At 38.5% G+C, this 20,152-nt stretch overlaps 1 protein-coding gene across 14 annotated transcripts in view; it reads right to left on the bottom strand.

Moving 5' to 3' along the window:
- The window catches only part of MAP9 (microtubule associated protein 9), a 59,428-nt gene that overhangs the window by 17,888 nt on the left and 21,388 nt on the right, over positions 1–20,152 (bottom strand). For 6 of the 14 annotated variants that reach the window (XM_069556613.1, XM_069556610.1, XM_069556615.1 and 3 more), the window contains 7 exons: positions 19,880–19,950; positions 18,458–18,626; positions 17,393–17,482; positions 13,228–13,389; positions 12,963–13,108; positions 12,652–12,784; positions 9,823–10,198 (listed from right to left, as the gene is read on the bottom strand). In XM_069556613.1, the coding sequence (XP_069412714.1) occupies positions 9,962–10,198; positions 12,652–12,784; positions 12,963–13,108; positions 13,228–13,389; positions 17,393–17,482; positions 18,458–18,626; positions 19,880–19,950 (1,008 nt within the window). In that variant the 3' untranslated portion in view covers positions 9,823–9,961. Of the gene's footprint in view, positions 1–5,818; positions 7,489–9,822; positions 10,199–10,485; positions 12,785–12,962; positions 13,109–13,227; positions 13,390–17,392; positions 17,483–18,457; positions 18,627–19,879; positions 19,951–20,152 lie in introns of those variants that run through there. The other 8 variants (XM_069556620.1, XM_069556618.1, XM_069556619.1 and 5 more) reach the window with 3 other exon arrangements.

Raw genomic sequence — 20,152 nt, 5'->3', positions numbered from 1 at the left:
CCTCTTTCACTTTCATCAAGAGGCTTTTTAGTTCCTCTTCACTTTCTACTATAAGGGTGGTGTCACCTGCATATCTGAGGTTATTGATATTTCTCCTGGCAGTCTTGATTCCAGCTTGTGCTTCTTCCAGTCCAGGGTTTCTCATGATGCACTCTGCATGTAAGTTAAATAAGCAGGGTGACAATATACAGCCTTGACGTAATCCTTTTCCTATTTGGAACCAGTCTGTTGTTCCATGTCCAGTTCTAACTGTTGATTCCTGACCTGCATACAGGTTTCTCAAGAGGCAGGTCAAGTGGTCTGGTATTCCCATCTCTTTCAAAATTTTCCATAGTTTATTGTGATCCAGTCAAAGGCTTTGGCATAGTCAATAAAGCAGAAATAGATGTTTCTCTGGAACTCTCTTGTTTTTTTGATGATCCAGCAAATGTTGGCAATTTGATTTCTGGTTCTTCTGCCTTTTCTGAAACCAGCTTGAACATCTGGAAGTTCATGATTCACGTATTGCTGAAGTCTGCCTTGGAGAATTTTGAGTATTATTTTACTAGCCTGTGAGACGAGTGCAATTGTGCAGTAGTTTGAGTAGTCTTTGGCACTGCCTTTCTTTGGGATTGAAATGAAAACTGATCTTTTTCCAGTCTTGTGGCCACTGCTGAGTTTTCCAAACTTTCTGACATACTGAGTGCACCACTTTCACAGCATCATCTTTTAAGATCTGAAATAGCTTGCCAGGAGCCAGCACAGGAGATCCGACCCATGGCAAAGGTCATGAGGAAGAGACCTGATGGGCAAAGGCGAGATGAGGCCTCAATGGACCCCCCTGGACCTTCTAGAGCATCTACCCCAAAACCAGAATCTGTCTGTCTTACTATTTTATGACTTTCACCAACTCCTCTGACATTAGCAGGGGGCTATCCCTGACCACCTTTCTCTGGAAAAAGTTAACTTAGAGCTCCAGTTAATAGTCTCCTGCATATAAAAGGAGTGTCTCAGCTCACACCCCTCTGATGGCTCTCTAACTTGCCTGACAGGTTTCCCTGGACTTTTACAACTACACATATGATTATTTACAGCCTCCCAACCATGAGAGGCACAAGAAGCTTAAAACATCTTAAAAATATAGAGCCTTTTAAAGAGCTAAGAATTATATTGGTGAAGGGTTTCATTGTTGAGTTAATGACTGCTGCCAGGCCTCTATATCCTTTATCTTTTAGGCACCTGGGAGGATATTAATCAATGTAATTGGGATGCAGAAATAGGAATATAGTAGTTTTGATGTTAGCAATACTAGATTTTTGAGTTAATGAATTTTCTCTGTTATAAATCACTGTACTCTTCTTTCTTTGTTATAAATCATTGTGTCCTTGCTATGTAAGAATGTAACTTTATTTAGTGCTTTCTAAGAGTGGCACCAGACTTTGGAAAGAATGACACTTTTAGGGCAAATAAGTTTTCTGGTTGACTGACCCTTATCAGAAAAGGGGCATAAAATGCTAATAGGCCTCCTGACCAGAAGATGATGTAAATCACCTAAGACCTGTGTATACAGATAGGTATGCAGAGAGAAAGCCTGGTCTCGATAAAGGTCAGGGCTGCTGACCCTGCACGATTTTGTATTTTCCATTATTCTCTATGTAGAGCTTAAGGTATATCAGCTCCCTGGAAAAATAAAGTTTTGGGCCTCGCCTCATCATTGCTTGGCTCCCCCGTGTCAATTCTCTTTCTTTCTCTCTCTCTTACTCTCTTTTTCAGGCTGATCCCCTGGAGCACAGGGGCTCACTGTGTGCACTTCTCCGCCCGGGCTTCTAAGACCCGCGTGAGAGGGAGCCCAAGGTGGGGCACCCTCCGCTATTCAAGCGGGTGCCTGTGGCCTACGTGAACTGTGTAAGTCCCTTGTCTTGGGACTTTATTGGCTTTCTGTGTAAACCAAGGAATATCAGCCTCTTTCTCTCCTCTATTTTCTTAACTGAAAAATTCTTTCCTTATCTCTCTCTGTATCTCTAAATAAATAAATAAATCTCAGTTGCCAACGCCGTCCACGCTTCAGATACTCCGGATCCAACTGGGGCTGGTCCCCGGTAACAGCTCAACTGGAATTCCAGCACCTCCAATAGCTTTGTTCGTAGTGATGCTTCCTAAGGCCCACTTGACTTCACATTCCAGGATGTCTGGCTCTAGGTGAGTGATCACATCATCGTGATTATCCTGGTTGTGAAGATCTTTTTTGTACAGTTCTTCTGTGTATTCTTGCCACCTCTTCTTAATATCTTCTGCTTCTGTTAGGTCCAGACCATTTCTGTCCTTTATTGAGCCCATCTTTGCATGAAATGTTCCCCTGGTATCTCTAATTTTCTTGAAGAGATCTCTAGTCTTTCCTGTTCTATTGTTTTCCTCTATTTCTTTGCATTGATTGCTGAGGAAGTCTTTCTTATCTCTCCTTGCTATTCTTTGGAACTCTGCATTCAGATGCTTATCTTTCCTTTTCTCCTTTGCTTTTCGCTTCTCTTTTTTTCACAGCTATTTGTAAGGCCTCCTCAGACAGCCGTTTTGCCTTTTGCATTTCTTTTTCTTGGGGATAGTCTTGATCCCTGTCTCCTGTACAATGTCAAGAACCTCCATCCATAATTCATCAGGCACTGTTTCTATCAGATCTATTCCCTTAAATCTATTTCTCACTTCCACTGTATAATCATAAGGGATTTGATTTAGGTTATATTTGAATGGTCTAATGGTTTTCCCCACTTTCTTCAATTTAAGTCTGAATTTGGAGTTCATGATCTGAGCCATAGTCAGCTCCCGACCATAGTTTTTTTTTGTTTTGTTTTGTTTTTGCTGACTGTATAGAGCTTCTCCATCTTTGGCTGCAAAGAATATAATCAATCTGATTTTGGTGTTGATCATCTGGTGATTTCCACGTGTAGTCTTCTCTTGTGTTATTGGAAGAGGGTGTTTGCTATGACCAGTGCGTTCTTTTGGCAAACCCTATTAGCTTTTGCCCTGTTGCATTCTGTAATCCAAGGCCAAATTTGCCTGTTACTCCAGGTGTTTCTTGACTTCCTACTTTTGCATTCCATTCCCCTTATAGTGAAAAGGATATCTTTTTTGGGTGTTAGTTCTAAAAGATTTTGTAGGTCTTCATAGAACCATTCAACTTCAGCTTCTTCAGTGTTACTGGTCGGGGCATGGACTTGGATTGCCATGATACTGAACAGTTTGACTTGGAAACAGAGATCATTCTGTCATTTTTGAGATTGCATCCAAGAACTGCATTTTGGACTCTTTTGTTGACTATGATGACTACTCCGTTTTTTCTCAGGGATTCTTGCCCACAGTAGTAGATATAATGGTCATCTGAGTTAAATTCACCCATTCCAGTCCATTTTAGTTTGCTGATTCCCAGAATGTCGACATTCACTCTTGCCATCTCCTGTTTGACCACTTCCAATTTGCCTTGAATCATGGACCTAACATTCCAGTTTCCTATGCTCTTTACAGCATTGGACCTTGCTTCTATCACCAGTCACACCCACAACTGGGTGTTGTTTTTACATTGGCTCCATCCCTTCATTCCTTCTGAGAGATATTTCTCCACTGATCTCCAGTAGTATATTGGGCACCTACTGACATGGGGAATTCATCTTTCAGTGTCCTTTCCTTTTGCCTTTTCATACTGTTCATAGGGTTCTCAAGGCAAGAATAGTGAAGTGGCTTGCCATTCCCTTCTCCAGTGGACCACATTCTGTCAGACCTCTCCACCATGACCCATCCATCTTGGGTGGCCCCACACGGCATGGCTTAGTTTCACTGAGTTAGACAAGTTGTGGTTGGTGTGATCAGATTGGCTAGTTGTCTGTGATTGTGGTTTTAGTCTGTCCACCCTCTGATGCCCTCTCTCAGCACCTACCATCTTACTTGGGTTTCTCTTACGTTGGACATGGGGTATCTCTTCATGGCTGCTCCTGCAAAGCACAGCCGCTGCCCCTGACCTATACTTACTTTTTATTTTGTATTATTATGTATTCTATTGTTTGGAATTTTACTGTTGTTGTTTAGTCAGTAAGTCGTGTCCAACTCCTTGCAAACTTCATGGACTGTAGCCTGCCATGCTTGATTTCTCAGGCAAGAATAAAGGAGTGTTTTGCTATTTCCTTCTCCAGGGGATCTTCTCGACCCAGAGATTGAACCTGCATTCTCTGAATTGTTGGCAGATTCTTTACCGCTGAGCCACTGAGGAAGCCAGCTTAATGCTTAAGTCTTTTGAAGTACATATTATAATAAAGAACTGTTTGAAGTGACTTTATGTCCAAATATCATGAATAATCCCAACTGTTACTGCCTCACATCCATTAATTTGTGTTACTTTATTATATAATACATCCTTACAGGTAACAGGTTCTGAGGAGTCCATGGTCTATTATTCTTCTGTTGCTGCTGTTGTTCAGTTGCTCAGTCATTTCTGACTCTTTGCGACCCCATGGACTGCAGCACGCCAGGCTTTCCTGTCCTTCACCATCTCCTAGAATTTGCTCAACCTCATGTCCATTGAGTTGGTGATGCCATCCAACCATTTCATCCTCTGTCATCCCCTTCTCCTCCTGCCTTCAATTTTCCAGCATCAGGGTCTTTTCCAATGAGTCAGCTCTTTGCATCAGCTGGCCAAAGTACTGGAGCTTCAGCTTCAGCATCAGTCCTTCTAAAGAAATTTCAGGATTGATTTCCTTTAGGATTGACTGGTTGCATCTCCTGACAGACTAAGGGACTCTCTAGAGTCTCCACAAAAACCACAGTTCAAAAGCATCAATTCTTCACCACTCAGTCTTCTTTGTTGTCCAACTCTCACATTTGAACATGTACATTTGGAAAAAAACATACCTTTGACTATATGGATCTTTGTTGGAAAAATGGTGTTTCTCCTTTTTAATATGCTCTCTAGGTTTGTCATAGCTTTTCTTTCAAGGAGAAACCATCTTTTAATTCTTGGCTACAGCATGCTCTTTCATTCTGTTAAGCACCAAGACTTTACCATGGTCAAGTAGTATACAAGAAGCCATGCATGAAGTGATTATAAAATCGAAACCCATAAATTACTGTCCCTGTCCCTTAGGGAACTTTCAAAATAGATGGTTAATAAACAAGTATGTAAACAACAGATAATTCCAAATTGTGTGAAATTTTATGAAACATATAAGTAAGCTGTTGTGATTGATAAAAAAATAAAAGGAAGTTCTTACTTTCAAAGAAAAGTGGATTCAGGCATTCACTTTCAGTGAGATGTGATGGGTAAGAGGAGACACTGGTGACGTGCACTGAGGAGAGGCATCTGAGTGAGACTCTGGGTGAATAGAGTGCCAGTGTGAACACAGCCTGGCAGGGGTGGGAGAGGGTCCCCAATGAGAATGACATGGTGAATATGTAAGATGTTCTATCTACTGTGGCAGGCAATTGTAATATTTAGAACACAAGTTAAAAAAAAAAAAAAAAACAAACAGCTGTCAATAGGTGATTTGGAGAAGGAAGACAGAGAGTTCAGAGGTAAACAGGGGACCAGGGCAACAGAGGAGACAGCTATAAGTGGAAGGAGAAATCAAGTATGCAGAATGCCCAGAGGTCTAGGATATGGGGCAGAAAAGAATACATCCTATAGGTTAAATGGTCTGGCTAAATCATAACTCTCAAAATGGAGTTCTGGGAAAGGGTTAAGATTGGAGTTTATTAAGGATGGAGAGAATATGAAGAACTAAGGAAGTATAAACAAACTTTCCAGAAGTTTAGCTATAAAAAAAGAGTAGTGAAATATGGAATTGTAGCTGGAGAGAAATGAAGAATTAAAAAAAGTTTATGTTTATTTAAGATTATATATACTGAGACTTGATGGGAATAATCCAGGAAGGTAGAAGAATGTGAATTCATAGGTGAGTGAAATGGTAAGTTCATATTTCATTGTGTGATTGGTATAATCCTGTTTCACATTATTCTGAAAATTTATCTTCCATAGCCTCACATTTTTATTATATTAGGTGAATTTTAGAACCATTTAGTTTCCCTGCTATACTCTCTTCAATGACTGCATATCTAAGAATTAATATAAAATCCAAACAGTGATATAGGAATAGCTGAAATATTAATAGCATTTGGTATTTTCATCCTGCAGCCTTGACTGTTTCTTTAAGTCTATGCTAAAACTAAAAAGCGGTTTCTTTGCATTCCAAAGAGCAATGGTATCAGGGAACCCTTTGAAAATCTCTGCTGAATGGCTTGGGAGGAGTGGCAGTTTGGTAAATTATTAGTTGTCTATGTGATCTTCGTTTTCTGAATGTTGAGCTTTAAGTCAACTTTTTCACTCTCCTCTTTCACTTTCATCAAGAGGCTTTTTAGCTCCTCTTCACTTTCTGCCATAAGGGTGGTGTCATTTGCATATCTGAGGTGATTGATATTTCTCCCGGCAATCTTGATTCCAGCTTGTGTTTCTTCCAGTCCAGCATTTCTCATGATGTACTCTGCATAGAAGTTAAATAAGCAGGGTGACAATACACAGCCTTGACGTACTCCTTTTCCTATTTGGAACCAGTCTGTTGTTCCATGTCCAGTTCTAACTGTTGCTTCCTGACCTGCATACAAATTTCTCAAGAGAGAGGTCAGGTGGTCTGGTATTCCCATCTCTTTCAGAATTTTCCACAGTTCATTGTGATCCACACAGTCAAAGGCTTTGGCATAGTCAATAAAGCAGAAATAGATGTTTTTCTGGAACTCTCTTGCTTTTTCCATGATCCAGAGAATGTTGGCAATTTGATCTCTGGTTCCTCTGCCTTTTCTAAAACCAGCTTGATTCACGGTTCACATATTGCTGAAGTCTGGCTTGGAGAATTTTGAGCATTACTTTACTAGCATGTGAGGTGAGTGCAATTGTGGGGTAGTTTGAGCATTCTTTGGCATTGCCTTCCTTTGGAATTGAAATGAAAACTGACCTTTTCCAGTCCTGTGGCCACTGCTGAGTTTTCCAAACTTGCTGGCATATTGAGTGCAGCACTTTCACAGCATCATCTTTCAGGATTTGAAAAAGCTCAACTGGAATTCCATCACCTCCACTAGCTTTGTTTGTAATGATGCTTTCTAAGGCCCACTTGACCTCACATTGCAGGATGTCTGGCTCTAGATTAGTGATCACATCATCATGATTATCTGGGTCGTGAAGATCTTTTTTGTACAGTTTTTCCGTGTATTCTTGCCACCTCTTAATATCTTCTGCTTCTGTTAGGTCCAGACCATTTCTGTCCTTTATGGAGCCCATCTTTGCATGAAATATTCCCTTGGTATCTCTAATTTTCTTGAGGAGATCTTTAGTCTTTCCCATTCTGTTGTTTTCCTCTATTTCCCTGCATTGATCGCTGAAGAAGGCTTTCTTATCTCTTCTTGCTATTCTTTGGAACTCTGCATTCAGATGGACGTGAGTCTGAGTGAACTCTGGGAGATGGTGATGGACAGGGAGGCCTGGTGTGCAGAGACATTACTTTACCAACAAAGGTCCGTCTAGTCAAGGCTATGTTTTTTCCAGTAGTCATGTATGTGGATGTGAGAGTTGGACTGTGAAGAAAGCTGAGTGGCGAAGAATTAATGCTTTTGAACTGTGGTGTTGGAGAAGACTCTTGAGAGTCCCTTGGACTGCAAGGAGATCCAACCAGTCCATCCTAAAGGAGATCAGTCCTGGGTGTTCATTGGAAGGACTGATGCTGAAGCTGAAACTCCAGTACTTTGGCCACCTCATGTGACGAGTTGACTCACTGGAAAAGACTTTGATGCTGGGAGGGATTGGGGGCAGGAGGAGAAGTGGACGACAGAGAATGAGATGGCTGGATGGCATCAACGACTCGATGGACATGAGTTTGGGTGAATTCTGGGAGTTGGTGATGGACAGGGAGGCCTGGCGTGCTGCGATTCATGGGGTCACAAAGAGTCGGACATGACTGAGTGACTGAACTGAACTGAACTGATGCTTCTTTTATCAGTGCATAAAAGGAATTGAAAATGTCACAAGAAGAATATGTTAATACAAGGGTCCATTAGCATGCATACAATAAAAAAAGTGAAGAAAAGTGAGACTTATTTTTGTCTTAACATTTTGCTCTTCCTCATGAGAAGGTCTGTATCCTTGCTACTCCTAGTAAAGAATCTCCTTTCAGAACACTAATTGAGAAAATAAAAGCTGTAATTGGACCACTGTCAATCATCTTAATATTTTAGAGAGTGGGAGGCCCACTTAGCTAGGTGTGGGAAAAGCAATGACCATGCTGTGCTCTTAGAAACTGACTAAACCAACCTCTTTATCCATTCCATTTAACATGGGGAGAAAGAGGAACTTAAAGCAACTTTACCAGCAGATGCTAAAAAGTCAGGGCAAGAACAGGGCAATTAAGTATCAACCTTAATATCAATTAAGATAAACTGATGTTATCTTGGGTAATAATTAAAAGAGGCTTGTTAAAGTTCTTCTGTCATTGTTTGTTGGAGTATGAATCTTTTGCTTTATTTTTTTAAAAGGTAATGAACTCCAATACTTTGGCCATCTCATGCGAAGAGTTGACTCATGGGAAGACTCTGATGCTGGGAGGGATTGGGGGCAGGAGGAAAAGGGGATGACACAGGATGAGATGGCTGGATGGTATCACCGACTCAATGGATGTGAGTTTGAGTGAACTCCAGGAGTTGGTGATGGACAGGGAGGCCTGGTGTGCTGTAGTTCATTGGGTTGCAAAGAGTCGGACATGGCTGAGCAACTGACCTGAACTGAACTGATGCATTAATATGTAATACCCTGGTTGCTCAGCTGGTAAAGAATCCGCAATGTGGGACAACTGGGTTTGATCCCTGGGTTGGGAAGATCCCCTGCAGGAGGGAATGGCAACCTATTTCAGTATTCTTGCCAGGAGAATCTCCATGAACAGAGCCTGGCTGGCTGCAGTCCATGGGGTCACAGAGTCAGACATGACTCTGAGCAACTAAGGACACACTAAGCACATGAATTAATATGGGAACCAGCATGCGACATCTTAATTGATCTTTGACTACAATTTTCACCTAAAACAGTGACCCATCAAATGTTCACGCCTGAAGTTAGGTTGTCATCAAAATTTTGATACGTTCTGTTCAGTCCAATTGCTCAGTCGTGTCTGACTCTTTGCGACCCCATGAACTGCAGCACACCAGGCCTCCCTGTCCATCACCAACTCCTGGAGTTTACCCAAATTCATGTCCATCAAGTCGGTGATGCCATCCAGCCATCTCATCCTTTGTCGTCCCCTTCTCCTCCTGCACCCAATCCCTCCCAGCATCAGTCTTTTCCAATGAGTCAACTCTTCACATGAGGTGGCCAAAGTACTGGAGTTTCAGCTTCAGCATCATTCCTTCCAGTGAACACCCAGGACTGATCTCTTTTAGAATGGACTGGTTGGATCTCCTTGCAGTCCAAGGGACCCTCAAGAGTCTTCTCCAACACCACAGTTCGAAAGCATCAATTCTTCAGTGCTCAGCTTTCTTCACAGTCCAACTTTCACACCATACATGACCAATGGAAAAACCTTGCCTAAACGGACCTTTGTTGGCAAAATAATGTCTCTGCTTTTTAATATGCTATCTAGGTTGGTGATATGTTACTTTATATGAAAATAATTAATTAGCTCTTCTGTATAGGAGTAATTTCCCATTCTCTCTGCAAGCAAATTTCAATAAGAAATTGGTAAGATGGGAAATAGATCTATAACATGTTGTACATGGACTTTTTTTTTAGGTAGCACTATATTTTAGGGATATACTGTACATCAGAACAAGTTATTTTGTCTTATGTCTTTGATGAGTTTTTGTTCACAGGATTGATTAGAATGAGAAAATGACTAAACATTATAATAAAACATAATGCACCTAACAGTATTTCACATTAGTCATGTATGACTTAGTCATTTGGCAAATTCTATCCAATTTTTGAGACAATGTGAAAATAAAACTGAAAAGTGAGACATTTATATTCAATCAGTACTCTAAAGGGCTTCCCAGGTGGTGCTAGTGGTAAAGAACCAGCCTGATAATGAAGTAGAAGTAAGAGACACAAATTCGATCCCTGGGTCGGGAAGATCCCTTGGAGGAGGACATGGCAACCCACTCTAGTGTTCTTGATTGAAGAATCCCGCAGACAGAGGAGCCTGGTAGGCTACAAGTCCAAAGAATCCAGCATGACTGAACGAATTGAGCACATATGCACTACTCTAAGAGATACTCGTAGAATTAGCATGCATCTCCTTAATATAAGAACATTTTTAATTTTTCTTAGAACAAAGCTTAAATAATAAAGCATTAAAAGTTCAGTCTAAGAAAGTCATCATAGAACATTACTATTCTCATTCAAACCACTGAAGCAATTTTGATTGCCTTATTTTATTACTATTTCTCTGAATAGATTTAGCATTATAGCAGTACTAGTCAACACATACACGAGAATAAATTCTGTTGCTATTTTTATTAGGATTACATTAAATTTGCAAATTACTTCAGGGAAAAACTGACATCTTTATAATATCATTATAATATCATTTCTATCTGAGGGTAGTTTTGTTCTAATTTCTCAAATATTCATTTGTGTACTTCTGGAGTATTCTAAAGTTTTCTTCATACTGGTCTTGTGTATTTCCTGTTTATTCCTAGGTATTTCATCTTTTATCCTACCTTTAAATAGCCTGCTTTGGGTCCTGTGTGCTTCTCTAGTTACTGATTCTAAATTTTATGTGAAGAAACCTAGAATATTCAGAAATACTTTGAATGAAGTTATAAAGGGAGATTAACACAAACATATGAAAATATATAAAGTCCTGATAAGGGGAAGAGCATAGCACTGGAATATTTCTAATGAGACTGACGAATAAAACAGAAAGTCAAGAAACAGACCCAAAAATATCAGAATGATCTAATGTATCTCAAATCAGTGGGTAAAAGATGTGTTGTTTCATGAAGGATGCATTTGGAAAAAATAAAGATGGAATCATATTTTCCATCATACACCAGGACAAGTTCTAAGTAGAGCAAATGTTAAAATGTTAAGATGTTAAAATCATAATCTTATTAGAAGAAAAATGGGAGCTTTGACTTCAGATTTTGGAGAAGGTCCTTTCAACTATTCCTAAAATTGAGAAGCCATATAAAAGACTAATAGATTTGACACCTGAAAATAAAATTAAATTCTTCATTAAATAATATGAGCAAAGTTGACAATATAATACAATGGGGAAAAAATTCTGTAACTCATATCAGAAATGATAGCCTAATTTCCCTAGTACATATAAAAGCTTCTAGAAATCAATAAGAGAAAGACCAATGAAAAAATGTTCAGTTTATGTTCATGTAAAATGGACTCTTTACAGAAAAAATAAATACAATTAATCTTTATACAAATGAAAAATGCTCAAGCTCAATCCTAACCAGAGAATACAAAAATGCAAAAGATTCAAAAATATGCAAAAAAAAAAATGTCTGAATGACATACTTTTAACTTGCTGATAGACATGAATTCAAAAATTCATATAAAAATACATGAATTTTTTAATCAGAAACCCTATTGGGTCCTAATCCCTGTGGAGAAATTTTGCACTGTTTGACTAATGTGAAGTATTCAATCAGGCTTCCCAGGGTGGCACTAGCGGTAAAGAACCTGCCTGACCTTGCCTGGAGAATCCCACGGACAGAGGAGCCTGGTAGGTTACAGATGATGGGGTTGCAAAGAGTCAGACATGCCAAAAGCAACTTAGCATACAAAATACTTATTCATCTGAAATGTATTTACTTATTCAAAAATCAATTAATAAAATACATATTTATATTGATGCTTTAAGATAGAAAATGATATTTTGCTTGCCCTCAATGAAAAGCAAGTATAAACATAAGAATATTGAAAGAAACAAAAAAAATATGAAGTCATTTATTATCATTTCTCCCAGTCTTCACACTTGCTTTCTTTCATTAAAAAACCACTTAAGTAAGACTGTCTCCTTGAGGTCATCAGGAAGATCAAAAGGAAATAAAAAATGAAATAACTTTCTCATTAAATACTATTTTACTGTGTGTTGGGACCAAGTTCTACATAAACTAACCTGGTATATCTTCAGTAATACACTTGTCAGCTTTTTATGATTTTAGATATGAGAATTATGGCGAAGGATAAATGGGCAACAATATTATCACTAAAGTTTTAAGCCTGAGTGGTTTAAGGAATAGTAGAATCATTAATGATTCCCAGATGGCTCAGACGGTAATCTGCTTGTGATGTGGGAGACGAGGGTTTTATCCCTGGGCCAGAAAGATCCCATGCAGAAGGGAATGGCAACCCACTCCAGGATGCTTGCCTGGAAAACCCCATGGACAGAAGAGCCTGGTGGGCTACAGTCCACTGAGTCACAAAGAGTCAGACATCACTGAGCACACACACAATCATTAATATAAATGAGTAGATGGAAGAAATTATGATATATGTAGAAGGAGAGGATGAATTCAACATGGCAACTTCCAGGCAGAAAGAGTCAGTAGGCATGAGACAAACAGAACCGGAATTAGGGACAGAAAAGCCACAAAAAGTACATATAAGATACACAACTGCATTTAACAAAGAACACCTACCAGCCATTTTTCATATTCCTCGAGAGCTTGTTTATCTTTTTCTTTTTTCTCAGCTCTTTTCAGTTCTTCTTTTCTTTTCTCATGTATTTTTACTTTTTCCTTTTCCTTGAAAAAAACTTCCTTTTTTTCATTCCTATGTAGGGTAGTATAAAAGATTGGCAAGTTAAAGGAGAATATATAATAAAGATTCCCTAATGTGTCTGCAGTAAGATTGAGTACATTAATAACATTCAAGTAAATGAATTTTAGAAAAACCTAAAGTGTTACTAATTTCAGATCTATCGAAACACTTGCTAAATATTTTAGATTACCATTTTTCAACAGCAGTTAAGTTATCTTTTCTTTTCTCAGCAACAGTTTCCTCCTCTTTCTGTTTCTTTGCTCTTTCACATTCTTTCTCTTTTTTATTTTTCTCCTTAAGGTATTCCATCTTTTTTGCTTTCCAGTTTTCAAAAGCCTGAAGAAGTTAAGAATTACCTTCTTATTGAATGTGAATATAATAAAGTAGTTAAAGTACAGATAATCACTAATTTTCAAATATTTAAAATTAAGAAAGATATTAAAGCTATTGCATACTTGCAATGCTTCTCCTTTTCTCATAGCATTTTCTTCTTCAGTTTTCTTTTTGTTTTTTTCCTCAAGCCTTTTTTTTGCAGCTATCTTCTTTGCTTCCTTTTCTTTCATGGCTTTCCAGGCCTCAAATGATGCTAAGGCTTCTTCTCTCTTAGCAGCTCTCTTCTATTTTGGAAAAATAATATTCATATGTATATGAATATTACAAATATAGATAGATATAGATATACATATAAGTATGTGTCTTTTCCTTAATGTTCATCAAGTTGGGTTTCAAGGCAATCTATCTTAAATGATTTAGAAAAATTAACTTATAAAAAAATGTTATCTGAATTATTCACTATATTTTAAAATATCCTTTTCTAAGCACTTCTCAGATATTGATGTACTACCATGTATGGGAAGGAACCATTTTTGGGAAGTGTACTGAACAAATGTTTTCAGAGTAAACAGAAATTGGTTAATTGGTGCTGTAAAGTGCTCATAATGAAATATTGCATTAAAAGAAAAATATCAGGGTAAAATTAGTAATTAAAAAAATTTTTTTAATTACCTCTCTGGCCTGTAACTTCCCTGATATTTTTCTTTTAATGCAGTATTTCATTATGAGCACTCTGCAGTGCCAATTACCTTATTTCAGTTTAAAATTACAGTCAAAGTAAGATAAATTGGGCAAGTCGCACAGTAAGCCACAGGTCTTAGTTTTAACCCTGAGTTTTGACCAACATCAGAGCATACAATTCTTACTGCATAAACATGTCCCAAATGTTGAAAACATGGGCCAGACTGGAAAATGTTATTACTTTACTTACTTCAGTCTAATCCCATAATATTCTGTTTGCCTTATAATATTCCTTAGGATTAAATGCTATAAACTCTTATTACAGAGATAACATAATTTAGAAGGAGAAGTATGGCCACCCTCACTGAGCTGTGAAGACCAAATGAGGTGTCTGGCACTGACTATGGCAGATCAAGCTCAAACATGGCCCAGAGTCCAAGCATCCCACCTGCAGGGCTGCTCCACTCAGCGTTATTTCTATTCATGGTAGTATTAAAAAACACAATGAAGGGTTTTATTCTGTTTTTTTTTTTTCTTTTTTTCAGTGGTTTTACTTTAGTAGATGAGAAACAAATGAGCATGTTGTAGGCTATGGGGCAGGAGTTAGAGGCAGAAAGTGAAGTACAAGTGAGATTGAAATGAGAGCCCAGCTCTATTCAATGGGAAGGACAGGGGCAATCACTCAGGTAGAGGTTGGTCTTATAGACAAAAAAAATCCAAGATAGAAAAGAGGACAGTTCAGTTCAGTTCAGTTGCTCAGTCACGTCCGACTCTTTGACACCCCATGAATTGCAGCACACCAGGCCTCCCTGTCCATCACCAACTCCCGGAGTTCTCTCAGACTCATGTCCATCAAGTCGGTGATGCCATCCAGCCATCTCATCCTCTGTCATCCCCTTCTCCTCCTGCACCCAATCCCTCCCAGCATCAGGGTTTTTTCCAATGAGTCAACTCTTCACATGAGGTGGCCAAAGTATTGGAGTTTCAGCTTCAGCATCATTCCTTCCAATGAACACCCAGGACTGATCTCCTTTAGGATGGACTGGTTGGATCCTTTGCAGTCCAAGGGACTCTCAAGAGTCTTCTCCAACACCACAGTTCAAAAGCATCAATTCTTCAACACTCAGCTTTCTTTATAGTCCTACTCTCATCCATACATGACCACTGGAAAAACCACGGCCTTGACTAGACGGACAATTGTTGGCAAAGTAATGTTTCGCTTTTCAATATGCTATCTAGGTTGGTCATAACTTTTCTTCCAAGGAGTAAGCGTCTTTTAATTTCATGGCCGCGATCACTATCTGCAGTGATTTTGGAGCCAAAAAAAAATAAAGTCTGACACTGTTTCCACTGTTTCACCATCTATTGCCCATGAAGTGATGGGACCAGATGCCATGATCTTTGTTTTCTGTATGCTGAGCTTTAAGCCAACTTTTTCACTCTCCTCTTTCACTTTCATCAAAAGGCTTTTTAGTTCCTCTTCACTTTCTGCCATAAGGGTGGTGTCATCTGCATATCTGAGGTTATTGATCTTTCTCCTGGCAATCTTGATTCCAGCTTGTGCTTCTTCCAGCCCAGCATTTCTCATGAAGTTAAATAAGCAGGGTGACAATATACAGCCTTGACGTACTCCTTTTCCTATTTGGAACCAGTCTGTTGTTCCATGCCCAGTTCTAACTGTTGCTTCCTGACATGCATATAGGTTTCTCAAGGTCAGGTGGTCTGGTATTCCCATCTCTTTCAGAATTTTCTACAGTTTATTGTGATCCACATAGTCAAAGGCTTTGGCATAGTCAATAAAGCAGAAATAGATGTTTTTCTGGAAGTCTCTTGCTTTTTCCATGATCCAGCGGATGTTGGCAATTTGATCTCTGGTTCCTCTGCCTTTTCTAAAACCAGCTTGAACATCCGGAAGTTCACAGTTCATGTATTGCTGAAGACTGGCTTGGAAAATTTTGAGCATTACTTTACCAGCCTGTGAGATGAGTACAATTGTGTGGTAGTTTAAGTCTTATTTGGCATTGCCTTTCTTTGGGACTGGAATGAAAACGGACCTTTTCCTGTCCTGTGGCCACTGCTGAGTTTTCCAAATTTGCTGGCATATTGAGTGCAGCACTTTCACAGCATCATCTTCCAGGATTTGAAACAGCTCAACTGGAATTCCATCACTTCCACTAGCTTTGTTCATAGTGATGTTTTCTAAGGCCCACTTGACTTCATGTTCCAGGATGTCTGGCTCTGGGTGAGTGATCACACCATTGTGATTATCTGGGTCGTGAAGATCTTTTTGGTACAGTTCTTCTGTGTATCCTTGCCACCTCTTCTTAATTTCTTCTGCTTCTGTTAGGTCCATACCATTTCTGCCCTTTATCGAGCCCATCTTTGCATGAAATGTTCAGCGCTTTGGCTGTAACGAACCCACGGCAGAAGCGCGCTGGCTATGACAGACCGTGCAGAAACATGGCCAAGAGGAGCTACCCCTCGCTCAATGTGGGGGTGGTGGCCGAGAGTGCCAGGCTGTGATGGCGCAGCATCTGCTAAGAGGAGCTACCCCAAGTCCAAGGTCAGGGGCGGCGGCTGGGAGGAGCTACCCCATGTCCAAGGAGTGGCGGCTGCGCAAGCACAGGAGCGCCAAGAGGAGCTACTCCACGTTCAAGGTCAGGAGGGGCGGCTGTGAAGAGATACCCCTCGACCAAGGTAAGGAGCAGCGGCTGCGCTTTGCTGGAGCAGCTGTGAAGAGATACCCCACGTCCAATGTAAAGAGAAACCCAAGCAAGATGGTAGGTGTTGCGAGAAGGCATCAGAGGGCAGACACACTGAGACCATAATCATAGAAAACTAGTCAATCTAATCACACTAGAACCACAGCCTTGTCTAACTCAATGAAACTAAGCCATGCCTTGTGGGGCCACTCAAGACGGGTGGGTCATGGTGGAGAGATCTGACAGAATGTGGTCCACTGGAGAAGGGAATGGCAAGCCACTTCACTATTCTTGCCTTGAGAACCCCATGAACAGTATGTAAAGGCAAAATGATAGGATACCAAAAGAGGAACTCCCCAGGTCGGTAGGTGCCCAATATGCTACTGGAGATCAGTGGAGAAATAACTCCAGAAAGAATGAAGGGATGGAGCCATAGCAAAAACAATACCCAGTTGTAGATGTGTCTGGTGGTAGAAGCAAGGTCTGATGCTGTAAAGAGCAATATTGCATAGGAACCTGGAATGTTAGGTCCATGAATCAAGAAAAGAGGACAACTGAAGGTTAATGTCTGAAGACCCTTTATATTCTTGGCTAAGTTGTAATACTGAAGGCAATTTTTAAGAATGAAATAGGTACATGGTCACAAGAAAAAAATATTCATAATCAATAGTGCCAAAATTATTGCAGACATATAAGAAAATTTGTGTATCTATGTTTTCATGTAAACCAGTTATATCAACTAAAAATGTATAAAGGACTAGAGAAATAAAATCAGAAATCATTTCTTTTATATACAATTTATTTCACCATTTAAAAAACAGGTGATTTGAAAATATTAAGCATTCGAGACTATTTTACTCACTTAAAAATCCAGAATATTTTTCATTTCTATATTTCAGAATACCTGTTCATTTTGAATCCTTAAGTTTTCACTTTCAATTCTTTTAATTCTGTGCATTTCATGTAAATAAATATTTTTCTTTTCTAACCACTCCTGTGAGAAGAAGAAAAAGGCTATATGTTATGCAAAGTTTTACAAATGAATTAGAATTCTTATTTATTTCTGAAATATATAATTAAAACTTAAAAAAAAACATAAACCTTACAAACTTTATATGTGCTAATATCATTCCTCTTTTTCTGATAATATTCTAATATATAACAATGAGTAAGAATTAAGAAAATCATATCTATGTTATCTTTCTCAGTCCTGGGAACAGATTTCAAAGACTGACTATGATGACTGAATATATTAACATTTTCTCTGAAATTCACAGAGACAATTTTCTATTTTCATATTTCTATGCATTAAAAATACATATTAAAATACATTTTCTATTTGTATTTTATATAAAATAAGACCAAAAAAAAAATCTGTTTGGAACTTTGAAAAATTAGACCAGCTTTTTTCTAGGTAAGTTTAACTCAAATACAAAAAGTCTCAGGAAAGAAAAAAATATTAAAACACTTTTGTTCATAACAATAGAAACTTTAAGTTGAAAAAGTATAAAAACATAGATATACCATAACTATATTTTGCTTTTGTTATATTTTTATCAATTCCTATGGCAAATTCTCTTTCTTTACAATTATGATCAGTTCAGCAAAGTTTAAAGTAGCCCTGGTGGCTCAGATGGTAAAGAATCTGCCTGCAGTAAGGGAGATCTAGGTTCAATTCCTGGGTTGGGAAGATCCCCTGGAGAAGGGAATGGCAACTCACCCTAGTATTCTTGTCTGGAGAATTTCATGGACAGAGAAGCTTGGCGGGCTATAGTTCATGGGGGTCACAAAGAGCTGAACACAACTGAACGATTAACACACACAAATCAAACTTGGCAGGAGATTTGGATTGCTCAGGTATTATAAAGGAAATGAGTTAATAAATCATTATTTCTGACAGGTCCATTTTACTCCCTGATAAAAAAATCTTATGTGATTAACTCTAATTTTACAAAAATTTCCTTTTTACCTGATAAACAGTTGCCCTTAGATTATCTGCTCTGTCAGGTTCTGTGTTCTGTTTCTGTGAGGGCTTTTGGTCCAAGACTCTCAAAGTCCCTAAATAGTGAGAAGCTGGAGCTGTCGATGGAATCCTCCTTAGAGAACTAGGCTTCTTTAAGAACTCAGAGGTCATTAATCTGAAAAGATCCAAATGAATCAAGAGAAACAATTACAATGGTAGAAGAAAGATTCATTAGCTTTTGAAACTACTATATCTAAAAACTACATTATATTTTAATAAATTATAATTACTTTGAAAATGATGAGGTATTTTATTAGTACACAAAGACCCCTTCAATATAATTTAAATTTTATTACTTTAATTTACATATAGCTTCAAAGTAATTTTTCTTTTTAAGTTATTTATGATTAAAACACTTTTAAAAAACATGGATTCTAGTTACATGGGAAAAAAACAATATCAATAAGTAGGTTTTAATAGTTTCTTGTATTATTTTGCTACATTGCTGCTGCTGCACTGTTATTTAGTCGCTAAGTCATGTTCAACTCTGCAACCCCATGGACTGTGGCCTGCCAGGCTTCTCTGTTCATGGGATTTCCCAGGCAAGAATACTGGAGCGGTTGCCATTTCCTTCTCCAGGGAACAAACCCCTTCTCCTGCACTGGCAGGCAGATTCTTTACTGCTGATCCACCAGAGAAGCCCCATTTTGCTACATAAACCATCTTAAATATAAAGTTAGACTAACAACCACTAACTTGGGGTTGGTGGGAAAATCTGGCTCACCACCTCTTCTGGTATATAAAGTTATTACACCACAGCTATTTCATTTATTTTCATAATGCCAACAATGGCTTCCCTGCTATAATAGCAGATGTGAGTAATTACAACAGAGACCATATGGCCTATAGCACCTGCCATATGTACTAATTGGCAAATTCACTGAAGAAGTTTGCTGACCCCTGTTCTATTTGAGTAATGATAATTTAAAAGATGCTGAAGGTTTTGATTAGCACCTATGAGTTAGGCATCAGTGTGAATGATGATCAGTTCTTATCACTTTAATAAACCAACTTAGTGCACAGAACCTCAAAGTTTAAAGTATAATTTTATATGCGTTGGACAAAGGCACTTAACAGAGAAGGTGAATGCTAGACCTCAGCTTTATTACTACTTTATATCTACTGTCTCAGGAAAAACAGGAGAAAAAACTCCATCTCATGAGCAATGCAGAACTTAGAGGATCCTTAATCAATCCCTTTTAAAAAGAATATATTCAACTAGGGGGATTGATCATGAAGTATCCAATTCATTCTTCTCATAAGAAAAAAATTAAGAATACCAAATGAAATTTACTTTCAAAAATTAAACTAAAACCTGCTTTGTTGAAATATAAACCTATAACTGAAGGAAAATGAAAACTTTATTACCTGCTAGAGGCACTGGATGCTCTATTATTTGTTGACTTTTTATTCTTCATATTTCTATCTTGAATTGCTTTCTATTAAATAGAAAAGCAAACAATTACTCACTGTATATATCACAATTATAGTTAGAGGCCAACTGCTAGAAAGTCAATGTTTTTTGAGCATCTACTACGTGTTAAGCATAGCGGTCATCAGGAACAAATAAGGATATCACATTTCAGGGAAACTCACTGATAGTAAACACATAAATAATGTGACTCATGAAAGTGATAAAGT

The sequence above is a fragment of the Ovis canadensis genome, chromosome 17, assembly GCF_042477335.2.
Source record: "Ovis canadensis isolate MfBH-ARS-UI-01 breed Bighorn chromosome 17, ARS-UI_OviCan_v2, whole genome shotgun sequence".
Classification (NCBI taxonomy): Eukaryota; Metazoa; Chordata; class Mammalia; order Artiodactyla; family Bovidae; genus Ovis; species Ovis canadensis.
The sequence above is the reverse complement of the archived record's forward strand: the minus strand, read 5'-3'. Positions and strand labels throughout refer to the sequence as shown.